The 20909-nt window shown below is 39.3% G+C and overlaps 1 protein-coding gene across 12 annotated transcripts in view; it reads left to right on the top strand.

Moving 5' to 3' along the window:
- Window positions 1-20909, top strand: part of ARID1B (AT-rich interaction domain 1B) — a 344407-nt gene that overhangs the window by 271069 nt on the left and 52429 nt on the right. For 9 of the 12 annotated variants that reach the window (XM_081905095.1, XM_081905099.1, XM_081905094.1 and 6 more), the window contains 2 exons: window positions 6874-7201; window positions 8907-9035. In XM_081905095.1, the coding sequence (XP_081761221.1) occupies window positions 6874-7201; window positions 8907-9035 (457 nt within the window). The remainder of the gene's footprint in view (window positions 1-6873; window positions 7202-8906; window positions 9036-20909) is intronic. The other 3 variants (XM_081905101.1, XM_081905100.1, XM_081905097.1) reach the window with 1 other exon arrangement.

The raw sequence follows: 20909 nt of genomic DNA, 5'->3' as shown, positions 1-20909 counted from the left end.
AAGCAGATTAAAGATGCAATCATAACTCTGCTTATCTGGGAGTGAGCCCCATTGAATTCAATGGGACATTGGAGTAAATATGGTTAGGATTGCAGCCTTAGCACCTATAAGTTGCCCCTAGAAACAAAGTCAACTCTCAATCAACACTGCTGAAGAAAGAAAAGCAATGGAGCTCCTTATGGGACAGCAGGAATTATATATGATTGAATATGTAAACAGTAAAGCAATTTACATCTCTATTTGCATATAATGTCCACTTGTTTAGAAAAGCATTTATATAAGAATCCATGTCAGCTCAATGGTCCATTTTCAACAGATTCCTCCAACATTCTTAATCTCATCCAGTGGCATGGCTACAATATATTTGTTTGGGCCAATTAAATGGGTAAGTGGTTTTTATGGGGTGGTGGTCCTGTAGACCAGTCTGTGCTGCTTGGAAGAAAGTCAGGATAAAAAATAAATAAGTGTTGAATTCTTTCTAGCAGACTTCACATGAAAGTTGTAATGTTTAAATTGGCCCTCAGAGGCATTGTTGAAGAACTATAGCCAGTCATATGAAACCTTTGTTTTTGCAGTGTTTCATATTGCAACTTTATTGGCTCACCCTCTGTGGGTTTGCACGCTTTTCAGGTTTGTCCAAAATGTTAGATATGAACGAACACAGATTCCAGTAAAAGTGCATGTTGCTTGCCAAAACTCACCTAGCTTCACTGTAAAACCTTCGAAGAGGTTGCCATAATTACTATATCCCTTATCTTCCTGGCATATACTGAGACCCACTGATCTTTTCCCAACAGCTTCTTTGGAGGAGAGTTTTTTTTTTAATGGTGTGGTTTTCTGAACATAATATACAATACTTTATGGTTTATTATTCTCAACCAAAATGTCATTTTTGTCATAGAGCTGTTCTTCATCTTAAAGTTTTTTCTGTCCAGGCAACATAGATCATAATTATTTACTGGAATATTTCATCTTAAAATATTGTTCCTTTAGTGTGAACAATAGGTATAAAAATAGACTTCATTGTAGATTAATTTTACTGGTACATAAAGCCTTTGGTGAATGACATTAAACTGATACTAATTCTAGGCTAGTTTCTACGTGGATTTTGATGCTCCTAAACTATTGGTCCAGTTCAGACATCATGGCCTCTGACTCACATGGTCTCTGACTTTGGTCTCCTGTTCCCTCCTACAATTGCTTGTTTACAATAGCTATAGTTAATTTTACTTACAAGTCAGGGCTGAGAAGCTAAGATCAAGCACAGTGAGGCATGGTCTAGCAGCAGGGTCTTGAAGTCAAACACAGCAGAGTGGTTCGAGGGTAGACAGGATTCCAAAAACAAGGTATTAGCAAGAGTTGGTGGTAGCAGGTCAGTCAGGATAGGAGCAATAAGCTGGCTTGCCCAAAACTAAGGACTAGTGTTCTTCAAGAAACTAAGAGTTTATGTATCTGGTCACCCAAATCGGCTGCAACTGATTAGCCTAGCGTTCCAAGTTCCCTGCTCCCATATAGGCCCTTATTCCTGAGAAGTCCCATTCTTACAAACCTAGAGTGGGGGTTGAATGAACCTGGGAAGAAGCTAAGTTCATTCAAATAGTGCCTGGATATATCACTGATAGTTTTTGCAGTTTGCACTTCATCCTGTGACCATTCAAACTAGGGAACTACTTTTTTTTTTAAAAAAGCATGAAAATCAACATACAGTTTTTGTATGTTATGTTTTTTTGGACAAAAAATCCCTACATTGTTCCTGACCCCAGTAGTTGTACAGCTCCTTCTCTTCCATTATAATCACCTGGTGTGCTCCTCACCATGAACATAATGTTTTAGTTGTGGCATAAGTATTCCATCTTTTGACTTCTTGATCTGTATATAGACATGACAGAAAGGACCTCCATTCACTTTCGTCTCATATGGTTTTAAAGCAAGATGTAATACAACAGACCTTTGCCTCAAATACAGCTTTTGTAGTGAGTGCTTTGAGTTCTGCCGAACAAAGATTTTGTATCCATTTACTTCTCTGCTTCACATAAAGACTTTCCTTCATTGATGGAGGATGCGGGAAAGCCTGTGAGGATTCAACATTGTTTAGTGTGTATTGTAATATATTTACTGTAGAGAGGAAACATAACATTTGTGCTGTTTAAAGAAGCCTTCAGTTTCTGTGAGCTCCCTTATTACATGTTTTAGAATTTTGAGGGAATATTTTAAAGAGCTTTAAAACTCTTGTTGACTCCAATTGAAGAGATGATGCCAAAGACTGCTTTGACTGCTTTGTTTTCCATGAGCTAAGTTTAAAGTTAATAGGTTAAATCCAGTTGTGTCTCTCTACTGGCAGAAGGTTATTTGATCCAGTAGAAACGTCCTTGAGTAGAAAGTTAGAAGAGACTGTTTTTAGAAATTTCACCTTTCTTCTGCAGACCCCTCTGTGACACCTCTCACACTGTTCGAATCTAAGGGGTCCCCACCTTAGAGGGGTGCAGAGAGCAGCAGATGTAAGGGGGAATCAGCAAAAATAATCTCTTCCCATTTTCTCCTCATGGAAACCTCCAGTAGATCAAAGAGCCTTCCACCAACCATTTGATGCAACCATATTTCATTAAGTGTTTCAACTTGCCAACCATTTTAGCAAATTCTTCAGCTGCTTGCAAGGATTTTTGGACACAAGTGTTGACAATAGTTCTGTTCTGTTGTGAAATTGCTTAATTGGGATAGTAATTTTAGTCCACTAGATGGATTATTTCATCTGCTTGTTTTAGAAGCTATTTGATTGCCTCTAATTCCACATTAGTTACTTCGCATGGTTGCTTTTGGTGCCTGCATGTAATGATGCCACTTGGAAACAACAATGGTTGAATCCTCTATAGGCAGATTCATCCATTTCTCTAGTTTTCTAAACTGAACTGTGAATTGGGTACATTGCTGAATGGCAGCAGTTTTGAGAATTAGCTTTCCAGCTGGTGGAAACCTTTTGGTTTGTAAAATATTATGCAATTATAAGGTCCCAAATTGTACGAACTGTGCAATAATTAGATGCTAGCTTATGTTGTAAAGAAGAAGAAAAAACCCAGATTTATAATTTACCATAATGACCTAGCCATATTGAAATTATTGAGATTCTTGTCTGAAAATGGTAGCTTTCTTCTTAGTAAAACATTAGCCATTCAAACTGACTGAATGGAATTGATTTTAATGCCAAAGCAATGCTCTCAGATAACATGCCAAATACTGTGTCCCTTTTCCTGTTAAGTTCTGCAGTTCCCTGTTCCCCCACTTTCTTTATACTGCAAGTGTCTCTGCAAATGAATTTCTGGTTTTAGTCAAGAATTGGAACTATGAAAGCATTGGTGTATCAGAGATGTAGCCGCCTGCCAAATCACACAGAGGTTTGTTGATTCCATGCTTTGGTGATCATACAGTATCCTAAATGTTAGGCTGAATAAGTGACAACCTTCATTTTATTCAGTGGCATGTTTGACATGTATCTAAAATGGTAGACACATGCACTGGAATTGATACATTTACAACTAGAGTTTTGTTTTTCTGTTCATTAAGCATAGCATGACATACACACATAAGCAATATAAAATGGCTGGATATGTGTGATTTATTTTATAGGAAGAAACACTTCATGAGCAAATGGTTAGTGTCTTCAGTTAGCCGTGTTAGAATTGATTCGGAACAAGCTTGTTACCAAAAATCTGTATAGAAGCACTCAGTAGAATTAAAATTCTGTTTTAAATAGTTTATTTAAAATATTTATTTGTTGAGTATCTAAAGAAGAACTGCACACTGTACAGAACATGTAAATAAGAAGATAGGCTTTGTCAAAATAGGTTTATTGATCAGTCTTAAATGTGTTTGTATTTCTTGCCAGATCATCTTTAGGACTGTGAGTTTTCCCAATGACACTGACACTGAGACACTTTCAACTTAAACCAGAGTACAAGTGCTTCTCTGGATTTGGTGCATGTCACACAATCTGCTACAATCTAGGCATGAGCTTGAGGATCTTGAAATATTTCTGTTTTCAAGCTTAAATACTGAGGTCTATGTCTCCATTCCTCTATTTTAAATTTGGTTTAATAGGGCCACTGCTTTCTCCTCTATATAAGACTTCAGAGCTCCTGCAATTAGTGATAATTCACTGAAATGGGCTGGAATCTGAAATCCATTGGCTGAAAGGAGAATGGGCTGCTTGTTAATGTTCCAAGGCTGCCACGCCAACCGGTACCCACTTGAAAAGTGTGGCTCTTGCACTTGGCTGCTTGACATGTCCAGCTGATGGAGGCTGGCTCAGCATCTGCTGCATTCATTGTATCTAATGGTGTATCCATCTGTTGGCTGTCAAAGCCATTGCCAGCAAATTACTAATATATTAGAGAAACATGGAAATAAGTTTGTAATTCTCATTCCTGGCTTTCTGTCTCGTTTGTTGCTATTTATTTATTTATTGAGGTGTTGAGGGAGGAAATCTACATTCCCCCCCCCTAAAAGGTTATCGTGTTCTTGTCAACCTAGCCCATTCTGACTCAACCACTTTGATAAAGAAGATTCCTCTGTGTTTGTGGGTGATGTCTATTCTACTGCTGCCCTGCACATAGCCCCAATAAGGAAAATTCAGAACAAATGTTTGTTTTTTTAATACCAGAAGATTACAAGGCATTAGAGATCTATACTCATGCTTCTCTGTTGCAAATTAATTTTACAGTATCATATGAGGGGCTTCAGACAGGTCAATGTGTCTCTGAGACAAACACACACACATGGATATACATACACACTTGCAAGTGTGTGAGTTGAAGTTCACCAACATTTGGATGGCCACAGGTTCCCCCTCCCAGCTTTAGATGAGACTTCAGTGTCATCCCATGGAGACACTCTTTCTTTCTTTAAGATAAATGATTTACATCGGAATGGTATTATTTGGACATTAAATAAGAATGGAAGCAGGTAAAGGAACAACAACATCATCTCCCCAAAATCAGAACATGGGAAGTCACCCAAAAATGTTTAATTTGGAATGGAATAATTTGGCTTCTTAAATTGTATTATGATTTGGTATTGTATCAATGTGGCTTATATTGGATTATTATTAATGAAAAATTAATTAAATTTTTTTTAAAGAGACATTCTTTCTTACCTGAAGCCATAAGACATTTGAGAGATCAAAAGAAAATGGGTTTTTTTATCTTCTGTGACTCATCTTGTCTATGAATAGTAATATAGTACCTTTGTGTTTAACAGCTAGGATAGATCCTCCTCCTTGTATAAAGAAACTGGGAGACGCTTCTCATGCTGTTTCAAAGACTCAGTTACAATCTCAAGAAGTGCAGTTATATCTGATAAAGTTCCATTCTGAATTCCCCTAAGTCTTGACCAGAGATTCCTAATATAGCATATATGGGTCAGATCTATGCTGACGATTGGAATTATATACATTATATTATATATATTAGAAAGATTACTATGTAAGGCAGAAGTAGATAATGTTAGATTTCTGAGGGCTATTCAACCTGCAAGGTTTTTTCTCCTGACCACAAAGTCCTCACTGCTGCTATGTGATTACTAGGCAGGTGTGAATAAGTTTTTCCAGGACAAAAGACCCAGCAGGTGTTGATGTCACGTAAAGATTTTCCTGTTTCTCATAGACTATGAATGGGAATGTCTGTTTTGTGTTCTGCAAACACAGCTGCATAATAAAAATAGATATGTGTAGAACAAACAGTGGATATACCAGTGAATTTATATCTGAGTGGAAGTAAAATGTCAGCAATAAAGGCTGTTGGTGAATTGTTTATCAATTATATTAGAAAGGTTGATTACCTATGGCTGTGCTGGGGTGGGGATTAAAAAGTTGTACAGTGGTACCTTGGGTTACATACGCTTCAGGTTACAGACTCCGCTAACCCAGAAATATTACCTCTGGTTAAGAACTTTGCTTCAGGATGAGAACAGAAATTGGGCTCCAGCGACGCGGCAGCAGCAGGAGGCCCCATTAGCTAAAGTGGTGCTTCAGGTTAAGAACAGTTTCAGGTTAAGAACGGACCTCTGGAACGAATTAAGTACTTAACCCGAGGTACCACTGTATTTAAAATAGCAGCTAAAACTGGAGGCTGGCATTTCATTTTAAGCACATAGTGGGAGCGCTTGTTGTCAGTTCTTAAAGCGAATGCTCAGTGTTATTTAATTTCCTTTAAAATCACAAGATAGAACTCGTAAGGCATGACTGAGTTAAAAGTGTACGGAAGAAGGAAAAAGAAATAGACATAATGTACTCGGGCTTGCATATGAACCTATTATGAAGATACTATGACAATATCAATCTAGATCTTTATTTGTTAATGTACAAAGGGCACGGGGAAGGAATTATATATGTTCTGTGTTTCTTATTCTAGAATGTGGAGAATGAGGGGAAAGGGATCTAATGTTTGCATTTCAGTGAAGTCTGCTTAATTTTTCAAAGTGTAGGAGCAACAAGGAAGACATGCCACCACAGCCTGCAATGCACAGTACTCACCCTAGCTAGATTTTCTTAAGGTCCTTCCTTGTTTCACCCCCATGTTTCTACTTCCCCACTCTTTTCAACCCTGCTTCTGGTGTTGCAGGATGATTATGCAGCTGCAGTCCCCACCCCCACCTCCCAAAATATCCTGCCTTCTCCTGTCCACCACATATCCTCAGTGAAGCAAGTCCACCACTTTCAGAAATCCATATCTGCAGAAAACCAGTATTGAATAATAGATAGGGAATCCTCCATTTGTGTCTTGCACTGTTTGGGTTACTTCATTGAATGAGATTTTCCAGCAAGCTGTTTCTCTGAATCCAAGGTTGTAACTTTATTTTCTTCTGTTACATTGTTTTGTTTAGGAAACTACTCCAGACAGCCAACGTACTCTGGGGTGACCAACACGAGTTACAGTGGCCCAGGACCTGGTATGGGTATAAATGCCAGCAGCCAGATGCATGGACAAGGGCCAGGCCAGCCTTGTGGTACCATACCCCTGGGACGAATGCCATCAGCTGGGATGCAGAGCAGACCGTTTCCTGGAAATATGAGCAGTATGACCCCCAATTCTCCAGGCATGTCTCAGCAGGGAGGCCCAGGGATGGGACCACCCATGCCGACTGTGAACCGTAAGGCACAGGAGGCGGCTGCAGCAGTGATGCAGGCTGCCGCAAACTCCGCCCAGAGCAGGTATGAGTCCAAAGGAAAGGATCCAAAACCATTTAAAATGTACTTGCTTATAAAGTAAAGGAGGTTTGTGCAAAGGACAAAACGGTATAATTGTTAAAAGAAACCCAAATGACAGTGGCAGGTGTTTACCATTTCAAGACATGTTTTATATCTATGAATATAAGTATTTATAGTCCCACAGTTTTAATATGACGTAAAAAGTAAAATCCCTACAGTTAACCCCTGCAATTCTGAAAGGGTAAATTTTGTACACACAGGTGTGGCATGAATTGTTGGGGAAAGGAGGGTGGAAAGAAGCACCATTGCTGGGATCGTTGTTGTCTCTTGGGCATTTGAAGTCTCCAGAACATTTTCAAAATCCATTCGCCAATGGATATGAGCAGTTTTGGGCAGGCGCCACCCTTTTTAAAGCTAACCAGAACATCTCATTTATAACTGCTGTTCTGAGGTGGAGACTGAAATATGGATTATTAATCTCTAGTCTTGTGGTTTTTGCAGTACAAGAAACATCTTCCTCAGGTCTTGAGGTAGCACCATAAATTTATACTCCATAGCTAATATGTGCAGCCTACTATCCCTGGGATGATATCTCCAAGACCCTTAAGGGAGAATACCTGGTTACTGGATTGCAGTATGTGCCTGCAGTTCTAAAAACCTGTGGAAACGCAAATAGCATCTTTCCTTGTGCTGCCTATGGCAGCCATGGGGAACACATGCTCTCACGTTTCTTGAGATCATGTTGTGTTTCTCTGTTTCATAGTGTTGAAATAGACTTTTCCTCAGCAGAAAAATGAATTTTATTATTGTTTTGCAAGATGGATCTATGTGTATATTAAGTGCATGCATATATAAAATACATATTTATACACATTTCTACAGACATATACCGGTACATTGCATTTGGTTATATAATATACCATTGATGACCTTACACACTAATTACTCCAGATATTTTTATGTCTATTATGCATATAAAGGAAAAGGTATACACAACTTGTTTGTACTATGGAGGATTAGGGAGACCTAAAACATCTTTTAAAACCCCCAAAATACTACTATTTTAATAGGATAAAATCACATTTCCTTTCTAAATTACTGACCTGGGCTCCTGTGAAATTCAGTAGATCAACAGGTTTTATGCATTTTTTTGTTTTGGTTTGAGCAATTGGTATTTTACAAACATAAAAGCAATATAATTAATTTTAAACATTAATAATTGCCAGTAAAATAGAGTGCATGGTTGCAATTCACATTATGAATTTGGATAAAGTATTTCATATTTGATTTAAACACACAAACATAATACCCGTAGGTTGCTTTCCCACTTGAAGCCTAACTCTCAAATCTATTTTGTAGACTTACTTTTCAGTTGCTGTATCTCCATAATCAAAACACAACATTTCAAAACCTCTTCATCACATTGTGCGCCCCAGGTAATCTAACACCTGTAGGAAGATTATGAAGTCATTAGACCTTAATTGCAAAAGGAGCATTAGGAAGCAACTTGTGGGATGAATCCCTTTTTATCCAAGAGGTTTGGAAGCACAGCATTTTTCTCCTTGGTTCCTAATGGAAAGCTATATGGCTATTTGCCCAACAGTAAGAATCCTACATGCTTCAGTATGGAAGGATTGTAGCTGACGAGGTGGTTCATGCTTGTGATCCAATACAAATCCAAAGAAGCTGTTCTTTTGTTCTGCTTTAGGCCACCATACATTAGGTCGCCTGCTTATCCCAGCCAGTCTGGGGCTGGCGGACGCCCCATGTTTTCTTCACAGCACCCCAACTATGGCAGCACTCAGGCTCCCATGATGCATCAGCCTGACCAGTACGGGTAGGTAGCCATGTAAACTGGACTTGCTGTGGGATCTTGACAGGGTTTTTTTCTCCTAAATGTTATATGCCATTTGGCTATTGAAGGCACTCCAGATCAAGTATAATGCTTGCATCTGAAAAGGAATTTGCTTTTTTGTTTTTACTAACTATGTCAGATATGATTTTTAAAAAGACAAACAAAAAACTGCATGTCACCCACACTGCATGGCTTGTGGCATGGCTCTGTTTCCTTCATGCCTGAGAGGGAAATGAAGATCTCCATTGGCTGCAAATAAATTAAATCTTGTGTTTTTCTGCACCATTACTTGTCCCTTCCTCCATTTTTTGGTCGTTGTTGTCTAGGAGCAGAATCATGAGACACTGAAATTACCATGGCTGTCTTGTTGTCATCATCACATTAAGCTTCTCCCTAAAAATACGCTATGTATTTATGAAACTGATTGCAGAAGCAATGGCAGTAGTTAGTAATGGGGCTTATAAAAGGTTCCATGGTATCATAATTTAAACAATTTATGAAAGGGTGACAGCCTGCTAACACTTCTGCCAAGGGGTGTAAAACTTGAGGTGTCTAGTATGAAATTACCTGAACTACGGGGGATTTTGTTCCAGTTAATTGTGTTTTCATCAGTATTTCCCTACTCTTTTTTTAAAAGATTATGTCACTATGAAAGTGCTCCCACCATTCAGTTTCAAAATTTTCAGAAGTAATACACACCCAGTCAAATTACTGCTATCACTGGCCAACTGAAAATCCCCAAAGTTGCAGTATTCTTCTCTGGATGCAGGGAGACCAATGAGTCCTGATTTTGCTAACATGAAATATTTAAAAGAATTGTGTGGCACCCCTGAAAAATATGAAGCAAACTATTAGGACTCTAACACTGTGGAAGTTTATAGTTCCTTTTACTTAAGATTTTTGATAGTCAAGTTAACATTTTGGTCAGCGTCTACATGGATTTGAACGTAACAGTAAGCAGTGGTTTGGCATTCCAAGCATGAACTGGAACAAGCCCAAGCAAAGCCTTAGGCACATTTGCCCCCCTCGTCTCCTTCCATGTGACCACTAGTGTCTACTTCTGGTTTCACAGAATTTTGGCTTGTTATATATGAATCAGAGATGGTGGTTTGAAACAAATTCTGGGGTGTTAAAACATGCCAGCTACATAACCCGTAATTTGAAGTTGGCTTGTTTTGAAACCGATCAGAGTTCGTTTAAAACTGTGATGTTTAGTTTGTACACAACAACAAACCAGGATTCTCTGTAACCAAAAATAAACACACATTTCCCCCAGCTGCATAGAAGGAGGAGGAGGAAAGGCGAAGTTTATGAGCCCAATAATTTGCTTGGGCTTGTTCCAGCTCAAGTACATAGTACATGTGAACTGGGCCATGATAGGTAGTTGTTTTTAAAAACAAAAAACCCTAGAACAACACACTTATAAAAGTCACAGAGAGTGAACGCGCACAGTGTTTTTCTACCACATCATTAGTTTTGAAGGGGAAGCCTGTAGTGTTCAAATGTCATTGGCAATTGTAACAAAATACCGATCTTTGGTGCCTGGATTAAAATAAAATAAGAGAGTGCAATCCACCTCCCCCAAAGTTCCTTGGAATGAATGAAGTGTTGAACTTGCTTAAGTGAGTTGGGTGGGAAGTAGTTTTATGAAACGCTTTTGATGGCTTCCAAGTCATATACTAAACTGTAACATGATCCCAGTGTTGAAAGCACGGATTTCTTTTTTTCTAAACCACAAGAAATGCTCTTAGAAATTTAGGAATCTTATTTAGACACAGAAAGCTAGTTTGGCTTTGCTGTGCCAAGTCACATTACGCAACTGTGTAAAATGAATTTAAATGGCATGCATCAGAGCAAGCTCACTTCTGTTGAGGCAGAAAATCAATGCCTGCTAAGCAGAACTTGAACAATCAAGATCAGGGATTCAATCGGTTATATTATCCTGGTGCAGAATTCTACCCTTCTAATTAAAAAGAAAGGTTTATAGTGCAATCTTAACAATGTCTACTCAGAAGTACTCTTACTGAATTTAGTAGGCCTTACTCCCTGGTAAGGAGGGTTAAGATTGCAACCTAAGACTTTTAGAAGCAACATCATTCCGACATCTCTACAGAAGAAGTAGTTACCCTCTTGAATGGTAACTATTTTTTGTTTTAATAATCCAGATGGTATATTATGTAGGAACACTATATTCACTATTAAGCAGACAAGCCTCTCTCTAGTGTGGTTTGGACTTGGTGCCAAAGAGTAATACCATTCTTGGAGATCAGCAAATAACCCTGAAAAAGCAGGAAGCCATAAAGAGTTAAATCACTTTCCTTTTCCTTTTTCTTGTTTTTGTCCTGGCCAAGACTTTCAGAAGCTGTATATTATGGATAAGGAGAGTATGCTCACATGTGACAAATCTCTGCAATTACCATGGAAGGATACAGTGAGTGCACTATAAAAATGAAGGATGGCAACAACAACTGAGCTTTAGACTTCCTCAACGGGTTGGATATGAAGAAGTAATAAAGGCAACAAATAAACTTGGGATTAAATTTTAAGGGGTTTCCAATTTTGAATGTCTCTTGATGGGTGCCCAAGTTGAGACACATGGGCTCTGATAGACGCTGCTGAGCACACACATTGTAGCTTGTAACACTTCGAAAAAGGAGTGTATTTGATGGTGTGTATTTAATAAAGGCCTTCAAGCAGTGGGAGGCTTACATCTTTTTGGGGTCTGTTTGCTGAAATGGAAGGGGGATACAATCTGCCGGCACAAAATGCTATAGCCTTCTCCGTAGCAAATCAGTGAGCACAAAGGGGGACACACAGCTTTAGTTCACTTCTTTTGTGTTTATCTTGAAACTGCTAGAGAAGTAAAGGAGGGGGAGAGTTAAAGCAATATGCATTCCTGTGTTAGTTCTTGTTTCCCTGTTTTGTTTTTGAATACAAAGAGACCTAGGAAGAGATTCACAGATTCAGGTATTTATTATTTGTGGTTCTAGCTCACCCTTCACTGAGTGGTCCCAGGGCAGGTTACAAAAAGGTACCATAGACACAAATTTTATTTATTTATAATTAGCGCTGCCTTCCTGCCATCAAGCATAAAGATACATGTCCAAATGTGTCATTGTAGGTAATTTCTGGTAATACGTTAAGTGATTCCACTCCACCAGAAAGTAGCTGCCGGCTATGTTGGATGTCAGGTTATTGCCAAGTGTCTTATGTGAAATGACTAATGCCTTCCGACACTTGCCTGTATATATAGTAAAATATGCTACATATACAAAAATTTCAGGAATTGGTATGGTATTCAAATATGCAAACCCAGTTTTAAGTGTGAGGAAAACAGATATTCATCACAGTCCAGACTGGACAAATGTAGTATTGCAGAGTTGCACTGTGTGAATACTATATCTATGGCATAGATTTGGGGGGGGGGGGGATACAATGACCCAAACTATTGTGTGATGTGATGTGTACAAGAGGAGGTTTTTACAGAAGGAATTTCACTTTACGCCATGCTACCACCACCACCACCCCAATTATAGTTCAGACAATAGGTACAAAAATGTTTTAATGTGTTTGCTCAGAATGTTGTTTGTTCCTTCTCTTAAAAAAGAGGGTGTTAGGCACTTCATTTTAAAGTTTGGAAGTACTTGTTGGCTAGTTGAGACATATCAGCAATTAATGGTCAGGTCACCATGTGAAAACTCATAAGCATCTGAATATTGCAAATTTTTATTCAGATGCTGAGTGAGGGCTTCTTTTCTCTTTATCTAGAACTTTTAAAAATATTTTTTAATTTTGTGTGCTGCCCTGAGACCTTGGTATATAAATCAATCAAACAAACTTACTAACTGCATGTCAGAAGGGCCCCCTATGGGCACAGTCAAAAACAGCTTCCATGAGAAACCATCCTTGCATATTACATGGCCAACTCTTATATTGGCTGTCTCGACTTGCAGGGGCTCAGCATGAGCTGAAGCTCCCTGGACATAAGGGCCGGAATTTCCCTGCTAGACCCTATATTAGAGCTGTCAATTAATACTGTAATTTTGTCAAAAGGAAATGCACAGTTGCAAAGAGAATTTATTTGGCCTTTGGATTCCTTGATACTCTACCACCTAAGACGACCTTGGATAGAGAGGAGTCTAAGCTTACACTAAAGTGTTCCTCTTTGTACACAGAGGTCATGGCTCATTTTGATGTCTGTTGAACATGCAGAACGTTAATCCTTCAGATAGAGCAGGGATTGCCACTAGAAGGTAGATTAAAACATCTCATATTTGAGCAAATGGAACCTCGCACTTATCTGGATCTAAGGCTCAGTCTTTCATAGTATCATGAACTGCAATAGACAATAATAATTTTAATTGCGTTATGTTTCAGTTTACTTCATTCTTCGTAAACCCGCTGCATTCTCAGCCTGTACTGCACTATCTGGGTTCAGTAGTGTGTGCACTTATTTGCAATTGAGGTGCATTGAAATAATTGGCCTGGTTTGCATAACTTGCTAAACCAGACTTTGATTTAGTGAAACCCACAGCTACTTGGCTTTTCCCTGGTCCTTTTTGTTGCCCGCCACATTCTGAAGTCCAAGTTTGGTTTAGTGTGTAATCTGAAATAGGGCTCGCTCATGTTTAATCTCTCTCCACACTAACCACAAACTGTAACCAAGAACAAACTTTGGTTACATCTCATGGTTAGGGAGGAGAGAGATTAACCATGAATCTTGGTTTTGATGATATGCTAAGCCAAAGTTTGGCTTGGTGCAGGGGAGGAGTCGTGGGGCTGCAAGTTCCTTTCAGAGCTTGCATCTTCATGTGGTCTTGTTAAGGCAAGGATTGGCTTGGTATGTCATGCATACCAGTGACACTTACTTTTGAGTAAAGCTGACTCTTTATCATGTCAGGTCGTCAGTCTACTTAATGCACCTGATGAAAATCTCTTTATTTGGCGATCACTCGTAGCTGAGTAAGATTGTCTTCCATAAACACGGTTTTAACAGTGGATCCATAAGTGACTGTGGAGGCCAGTTCTGGATCCACACATCTTTCCACAATGGGGACATAGGTTTCTGGGTGGGAGTTGATCATGGTGAGGGTTTGCCAAGCGTGCCTTCCTCGTAGCGCGTTTCTCCCTTTCATCCTGAGTTCAAGCGTATTCAAAGCTGGTAAAGGCTGTTCTCCAGTTGGAGCGCTCGCAGGCCAGTGTTTCCCAGTTGTCGGTGTTTATACTACATTTTTAAAGATTTGCCTTGAGAGAGTCTTAAAACCTCTTTTGTTGACCACCGGCTATACTCATATATGACCATCATGTGAATATTACATTTCTGTGAAGCACTGAGAGAACCTAGGGTGGGTTCCCTTTTGCTGCCTGTGTTACACAGGCCAGTGACCAAAATGGTTGTGACTTAACATGGCAGAGTCAATGAAGTGGGGGATATGGTTGTTTCTGCTTTGGTGAAGTTCAATTCAGGTGATAAAGGGGGACCAAGTAGCATATTCTTTTTGGATTTGTACTACTGTAAATCCAGAATAACTGTGTTGTTCTTCGTATGGATGGGTTCAGAATATAGATTCTCTTAGCAATGTAAACTGCATGAGTCTGAATACATATAATCTTTTACATGCAGCTGAGTCCTCCATCAGCATTTTCCAGTGCTATCTCTGTATTTGTAATTCATTTTTCATATTGCTAGTGCTAGCAAAGCATTTTCTCCATATTTCCTCCAGAGCCTTGAGCATGCAAGACTGCTGATGGACTAGGAGCCACTGGCAAGGAAATACAGTTAACAGGCATGATGCATTAAAGTGTCAAGCAGGGGAAAACAGGGCAAAAGATTTCAGAAGTCGAAATGCTTAAGTAAAAAATAATAATTCTTGGTAGGGCTGGATTTCCCTGTAGCAAATTTTAATATTCGCACAGAGCATGCTGAACTGCTACTGCATTGTCTGTATGTTTAACCCATTTGATCTTGAAAGCTTGATTTAAAATTATAATAATGTTTAAAAGCACACTCGTGGCATTCACATCTTATACAGCAGAAGGGGTTGAAGCAGCACCATAAATCCTCTTTTTAATTTTATCTCTTCCTGCGTTTTGAAGTCTGGGGTTGGTCTTTGTTTTTAGCCTTCCCTCTGAGCTGAGATATGATGATTTCTCTACTTGCAGCTGCTGTGCATAACAAGAAGGTTAATATTCCCATCCACGTTTGTATATGTATGCAAGCCAGGACATTTGTAGATATAAGACTGCCAGTTGTGAATTCCCCACAATAAACTAAACTAAGGTAGTGATTTATTTATTTTTCAGCCTCATTTGGTGGAGGAATTGAAAGTGTTATCTTTAGAACAAATCTGACTCACAGTATCGAATTTAGTGTCCTGTGGAACATTGGTGTAAAACTTTCCCTGCTGGTAATGAAAGAAGCAAGATTTGTGGAGGGTGTTTCATGTTAGGTGCAGTAGCATCCTAATTTCTATAATTAATTACTGTTTTTGTTTTTGTTATGCCCCTACCAGAGCAGCTAGCGACAATATCAAAGCACAGTAAAATATCACAAAACAATAATTCAGTAACAAATCAGAGATAATACAAAGGAGTGTTAGTCATTCCTATTAAAGTGTGCAGCTAGCTACCAGGTCTTACAGTAGTTCTTCCTTTACACTGAATCCTCATCCTAGTATTTTCATATTTAGTGATCCAAGGGATCTTAGTAAATAAAACTGAAATACATCCATTAGTATTGCTTGGATACCCAAGCAATAACTTCCAATCAGAGCAGCTATGTTTCAGCTTCCCAAAACAAATCCCCTTGTAGACTCAGTTGGATGAAATGGAGTTTGCTTCTTGGCCTAAGTGATTGCACAGTGTTACTATGAACTGTTAAACAGCTGCTCCTCTTTGCCTCAAAGCTGGCTTCAATTCATTAATGGGTGGATTGATTCCTGTAGTTGTAAGTGACTTTCGAATTAAAGATAAAATATATATCCTAGTTGCTATTTTGTTTTTCAGCTGAACAACAAGCAAAATTCATGGGATTTTTTTTTTTTAATATAACCCACGCCTTTCACTTACCAAAAATACCAAACTATTTTCTTCCAGCTGGAACTTTTCTTTCTGTTTCTGGAACATACCTTTTGTTCTTTTTCTTTTTTTTTACAGAATACATTACGAAGTTCAAGAAAATGCCATAAGGCAGTTTTAGCACCTAAAAATACATGGAGTTTTAGATATAGCAGCATGATAGCTTATTTTGATTTGTTTTCTATTCTAACAATGTTTTTAAAACATCTTGTTTCAGATTTGTACGCTAGGTAGGAAGGTAATAGTTTTATTTTATTTTTAGCTATAAGCCATAACAAAACAGAAATAACATTCAGAGTTGAGCCACAAATTTAGCTCTTAATTTCCTGGCCACTAGCTTAGGCAACTTTATATGAGGTAAGGCAACATGGCAACATGAGGGGCTGGGGTGTATGTCAAATTTTGGCCTCTCTCCCCCCCCCCCCCCGCTCCCCAGTGCAGTATGTGACCCGCAAGTTCGGTGTCAAAAGTACTCTTGCAGCCCATTTGACATGAAAGGTTAGACTGCCCTGATCTAGAGGAACCCTCCACTTTGTTTTGTGTGTCTTGTAACTAAGGGGGGAAAATAAGTCTGCTCTCTGTTTTTGTATTACTGTTGTAGTAGTTGTAGCAGCCGAAGTATACTGCTAGAACACTGGGTCTGATTGCAGGAAACCCGGGATAAAACCCTTCTTTGTCCATAAAGCTCGCTTGTATGTTCTGTTTTTGAGAGATGGCCTCAGGAGTGCATAGTAGAGGCTTCAGTTGAACCCTGAACAGCTAAATGCAGGGCTTCAGCTGGAGTCTCCATAAGAACAGGACTCAGACTTTGTTATTACAGAAGCAGTCATCCTTAGTCTTAGCCTTAAATGGGAGTTGCAACCCTGTCTTACTAGCTAGCTACCGTACTCCTTCTGTGAGATGAGTCTCTTTATTTAAATAGAGCAGAGAAGACTGTGGTTCTCTTAGCACTTCTGAGCTGGAATCCTTCATTCCCTGAAGAAGGGGAATTTGACTCCAGAGTTATTTATGATTTATGATTTATAGCCTCAATCTTACCTGCTTGACGAGATTATTGTGATGCTACTCCTTGCATAGCTGTACAGCAGACCAAACAGCCTGCATTACTAACTACCAAACAAGTGAAAGAATACACAGCTGGGCTGTGTTTCTGCAACTTTTAGGTATTTAGAGTAGCATTTTCCTTTCCATGTCACTGCATCAATTCTATTGTGTTTGCTGTGTTGGCAGCCAACTAAAATTTACTCTGAAAATATTTGAGTCTTTGACATGCTGGCATGAACAGATCCCAAGTGTTTGTATAGTTTTTTCCAGTGTGCTGACATCACAGTGGCCAACCACAAACAATGCAATGAATCCATTTGAAATTGTATGACTGCTGATATGAGAAATAGGACAATGGTAAAAACTCACCAAAAATGTGCATTTCCTTAATGAAAACACTTTTTTAATTCCTTGGGAGTTGAATAATAAAAATATGTGCGTGTGAGCTTAGCTTCACATTTCCCTGACTGAACTCACCCCTTGCCTGAACTAAACTAATTTTTATATTAAAAAATTATCAAATAGAAATTTTATTTATTTATTTACACTTGAGATGTGTGTTTTCAGAACACACCCTGTTGCTGTTACTATAGGCCAATTGAAATGGTTTCTAAATTCTGAATTTTAAATTGTTGTGACCCGCTCAGGGACCTGCTGGTGGAGGGTATATAATAACAACAATAATAATCTCCTATTATTGTTGTTATCATTATTACTATTATTTTGTGTGGTGCTGGTGATCCATAAATGAACATTCTTGACATTAGATTTGCGACAGTGTTTTACCAAATTTGAGCTAGCTTGGTCTGGTTCACCCATCCTATGAGCCAGGAAACACTGGGTGCTTTGGGAGCGGGGGTAATATCTGGCGGATTCATTACTGTCTGCATTGAAGAGCACATCCCCGTATGCACAATGCTTAGTTCATGCTGCACAGGCAAAGGGAAGGTATTGTTTTGTAGTTTTTGTTTTAAAACTTGTTATTTTAATCCTGTATTTTATTCTGCCCTGGGAGCTTGCGACGAAGGGCGGTAAATATATTTGGATTTTCAGAAGTAGTCTGAGAGAAGCTGCTGTACCTTATTTATTTTCATTATAACCGCAAATTAGTGCACATTTCTTTGGTGCATGGTCACTAAGCCACCTGCTCCAGGTTAATTCTGTTTACATGCTGTCAAGCGTAGCTCTAACTTGAATGTCATAGTAGCGTCTACATCTATCAGGCAAACCAGCTACTGTACGCTCTAATGCTTTGATCCTCTTGCAGGCGCAGGAGTTGCCAAAGTGCATACACAGGGCTTCATTTCAGTGTAGTGGACAGCTTTCCCATGTCCAAAGGGATGTGCACATGCTGCTGTTTCCTCTCTAGCTCAATGGAAGTATGCATGCTTTATCTGCATAAGACCAGGGTCAGCCCCCAGCATCTTCAGTTAAAGCATCTCAGGTAGCAGGTATGAGAAAATAACTCTGCATGCAGCCCAAAAGAACTGCTGTGTTAGACAGTATTCATTTGATAGATGGCCAACGGTCTGAGTCTCCATGAGGCAGCTGCATATACATCTGTATCATGAGGAAATCTACACACCCATGCAGGGGCTTCATGAGCTCATTAGAGGGCGCATGTAGCTCTGGCTTCATTGCTTGCTTGCATGCCTGTTCTGATATCTTTTAAACTAGCATTCTGTTCTTAAGAAAATCAGTTCTTACAATTCATATTTACTTTCTGACAGCATTATAGTTAACAGAGTGAGAGTTTGTCCTCTTCTCCTTCTCCATTCTCTCTCTCTCTCTTGCACACAGTCATAAACTCTTGCACTCCACTGCTTTCTTTGATAGCAATATCTTCCTTGGAAGCTCATGTTGTGGCAAGCAAGTAAAGCCATAGCAAAATTATACGTGCGAGAGAGTGTAAGAGAATCCCAGGAGGAAAATATGTTTGCAGATCTCACCCCCTGAATTGCTCTCATTATAATAGCCCATTTGATGTCAGGGTATGACAGATTATAAGCTTTTTATGGCGAGACCCAGCTCAAGAAAGATTTAAATAAAGTACTTCTGGTTATTGTGCAGGTCAGTGTGTTTAAATAACAACCCTTCAAATCATCCTTTGACATTTAAAAGAGAGAGGAAATATTGTCATGTGGCGGACCTGGCGCAGATAAAGCACAGGGCAATTTGGTCAGTACACTGATTTGTGAGTGCATCCTAACAGTCATTTTCATGGTTTGTAATCAAGTGGGGCGCCCTCACAGTGTGTCAATGTTTTTCAAAAACACCCCTGCTTAAAATGTTAACACAAATTACCCTCTTGAGATGCTACGATCCAATTCCTTGGTGAAGCTGGCGCAAGCTAAACGTTTCAAGCAGTAGGACAAGAAAGAGACGGAGCAAATACTATCCTGACAGGCTACAGAGAATAACAAAAGTTATGGCACACATGCAGGCACCAAAAGGTTAGCCTCTGATACTGTGCTTCCTTTCAGGAAGTATGTTTTTTAGTTATTATTTTTGACCTTCTGAGTAGCTTAGCTGCTTGATGTGAATTAACTGTGGTCCGACTGTTATAGCTGTCCCAGGATGTAGGTCATGCTGATTTCCTGGCAGCAGTACCACGTGTGGCAATAGGCATGTGCAGGGCAATAGCATCTTCAGAACTCTGTGTACTGTAGGCCCCTACCTTATGTCATCCTAGGATTGCGGTACTTTAGCACATTTCCTCCTTGTACCACTCGAATGATGCAAGGAGTCCTGGGCAGTGCTGCAGCTACTCCGCATTCTCAGGTTAACCCAGTTTCCAAGAGAGGGTAGCACTAGTGTTTGGGGAAAAGCTGAAGCATAGCTTCTTTGCGTGTCAGCTAGGTCTTCTCATATTACCTCAGCTGTGTGAATAGGAGCTGGGTGGGCGCAACCCCCACACTGTCAATGTAATGTACAAAGGGGACTGCTAACTTGTAATGCAGTGCTGGGGGGGTGTCCCCCATGATATTCTTGGGGAGAAGCTGGTCAAATGTGGGCAGGATGAGGTAACTGTTAGGTGGATTGGTAGCTGGTTGACTGACCTAACTCAAAAGAGTGCTCACTAATGGTTCCTCATCACCCTGGGGGAAAGTGGCAAGTGGGGTATTGCAAGGTTCTGTCCTGGACCCGTTGTTGTTAAATGTCTTTATAAACGACTTGGGTGAAGGACTTGAGGGGATGATAAGATGATTTGCAGATAACACTAAATTGGGATTGGTAGCTAATGCTACAGAATCAGAATTCAATAGGCCTCAGTGTTAACATCTTTCAAGTATTATAAGTGAATTTGTTTCCCAGGTGAATGGTTAGGCTTTCATCTGTAAATGCCACAATTGGTTTAGAAACTGGTTTTTAAATCTCAACAACTAATATTAATTTAACTTCACATACCAATGGAGTTTAGGGTGCAGAGGAGAGACTAAAGGCATATTATCAAGTTCTTTTCAAGCTTTCAGAAAGAGTGGAGCAAATAGCCCTTCAGTTGAAACAGCAGTGACAGAAACATTCCTCCCTTTCTCCCTTTAACTCCAGTAACCAACAAATAATGCCATGACCTTAAGCATATATAAGTATATTTAGCACTTGCTGTGCAACATATTTATTGGTGTTTAGTGGCCTGGAGGTTAATCAAAATGAGTCTGGTGATCTCAGCTTCTTTCTTAATGGACTCTACTTCATACTGTAGAATGGATGTAGCACAGTTTGTCACATTCAGTT

The sequence above is a fragment of the Podarcis melisellensis genome (genome assembly GCF_964234715.1).
Source record: "Podarcis melisellensis genome assembly, chromosome: 3".
Classification (NCBI taxonomy): Eukaryota; Metazoa; Chordata; class Lepidosauria; order Squamata; family Lacertidae; genus Podarcis; species Podarcis melisellensis.
This window is presented reverse-complemented; position numbering and strand designations above follow the sequence as displayed.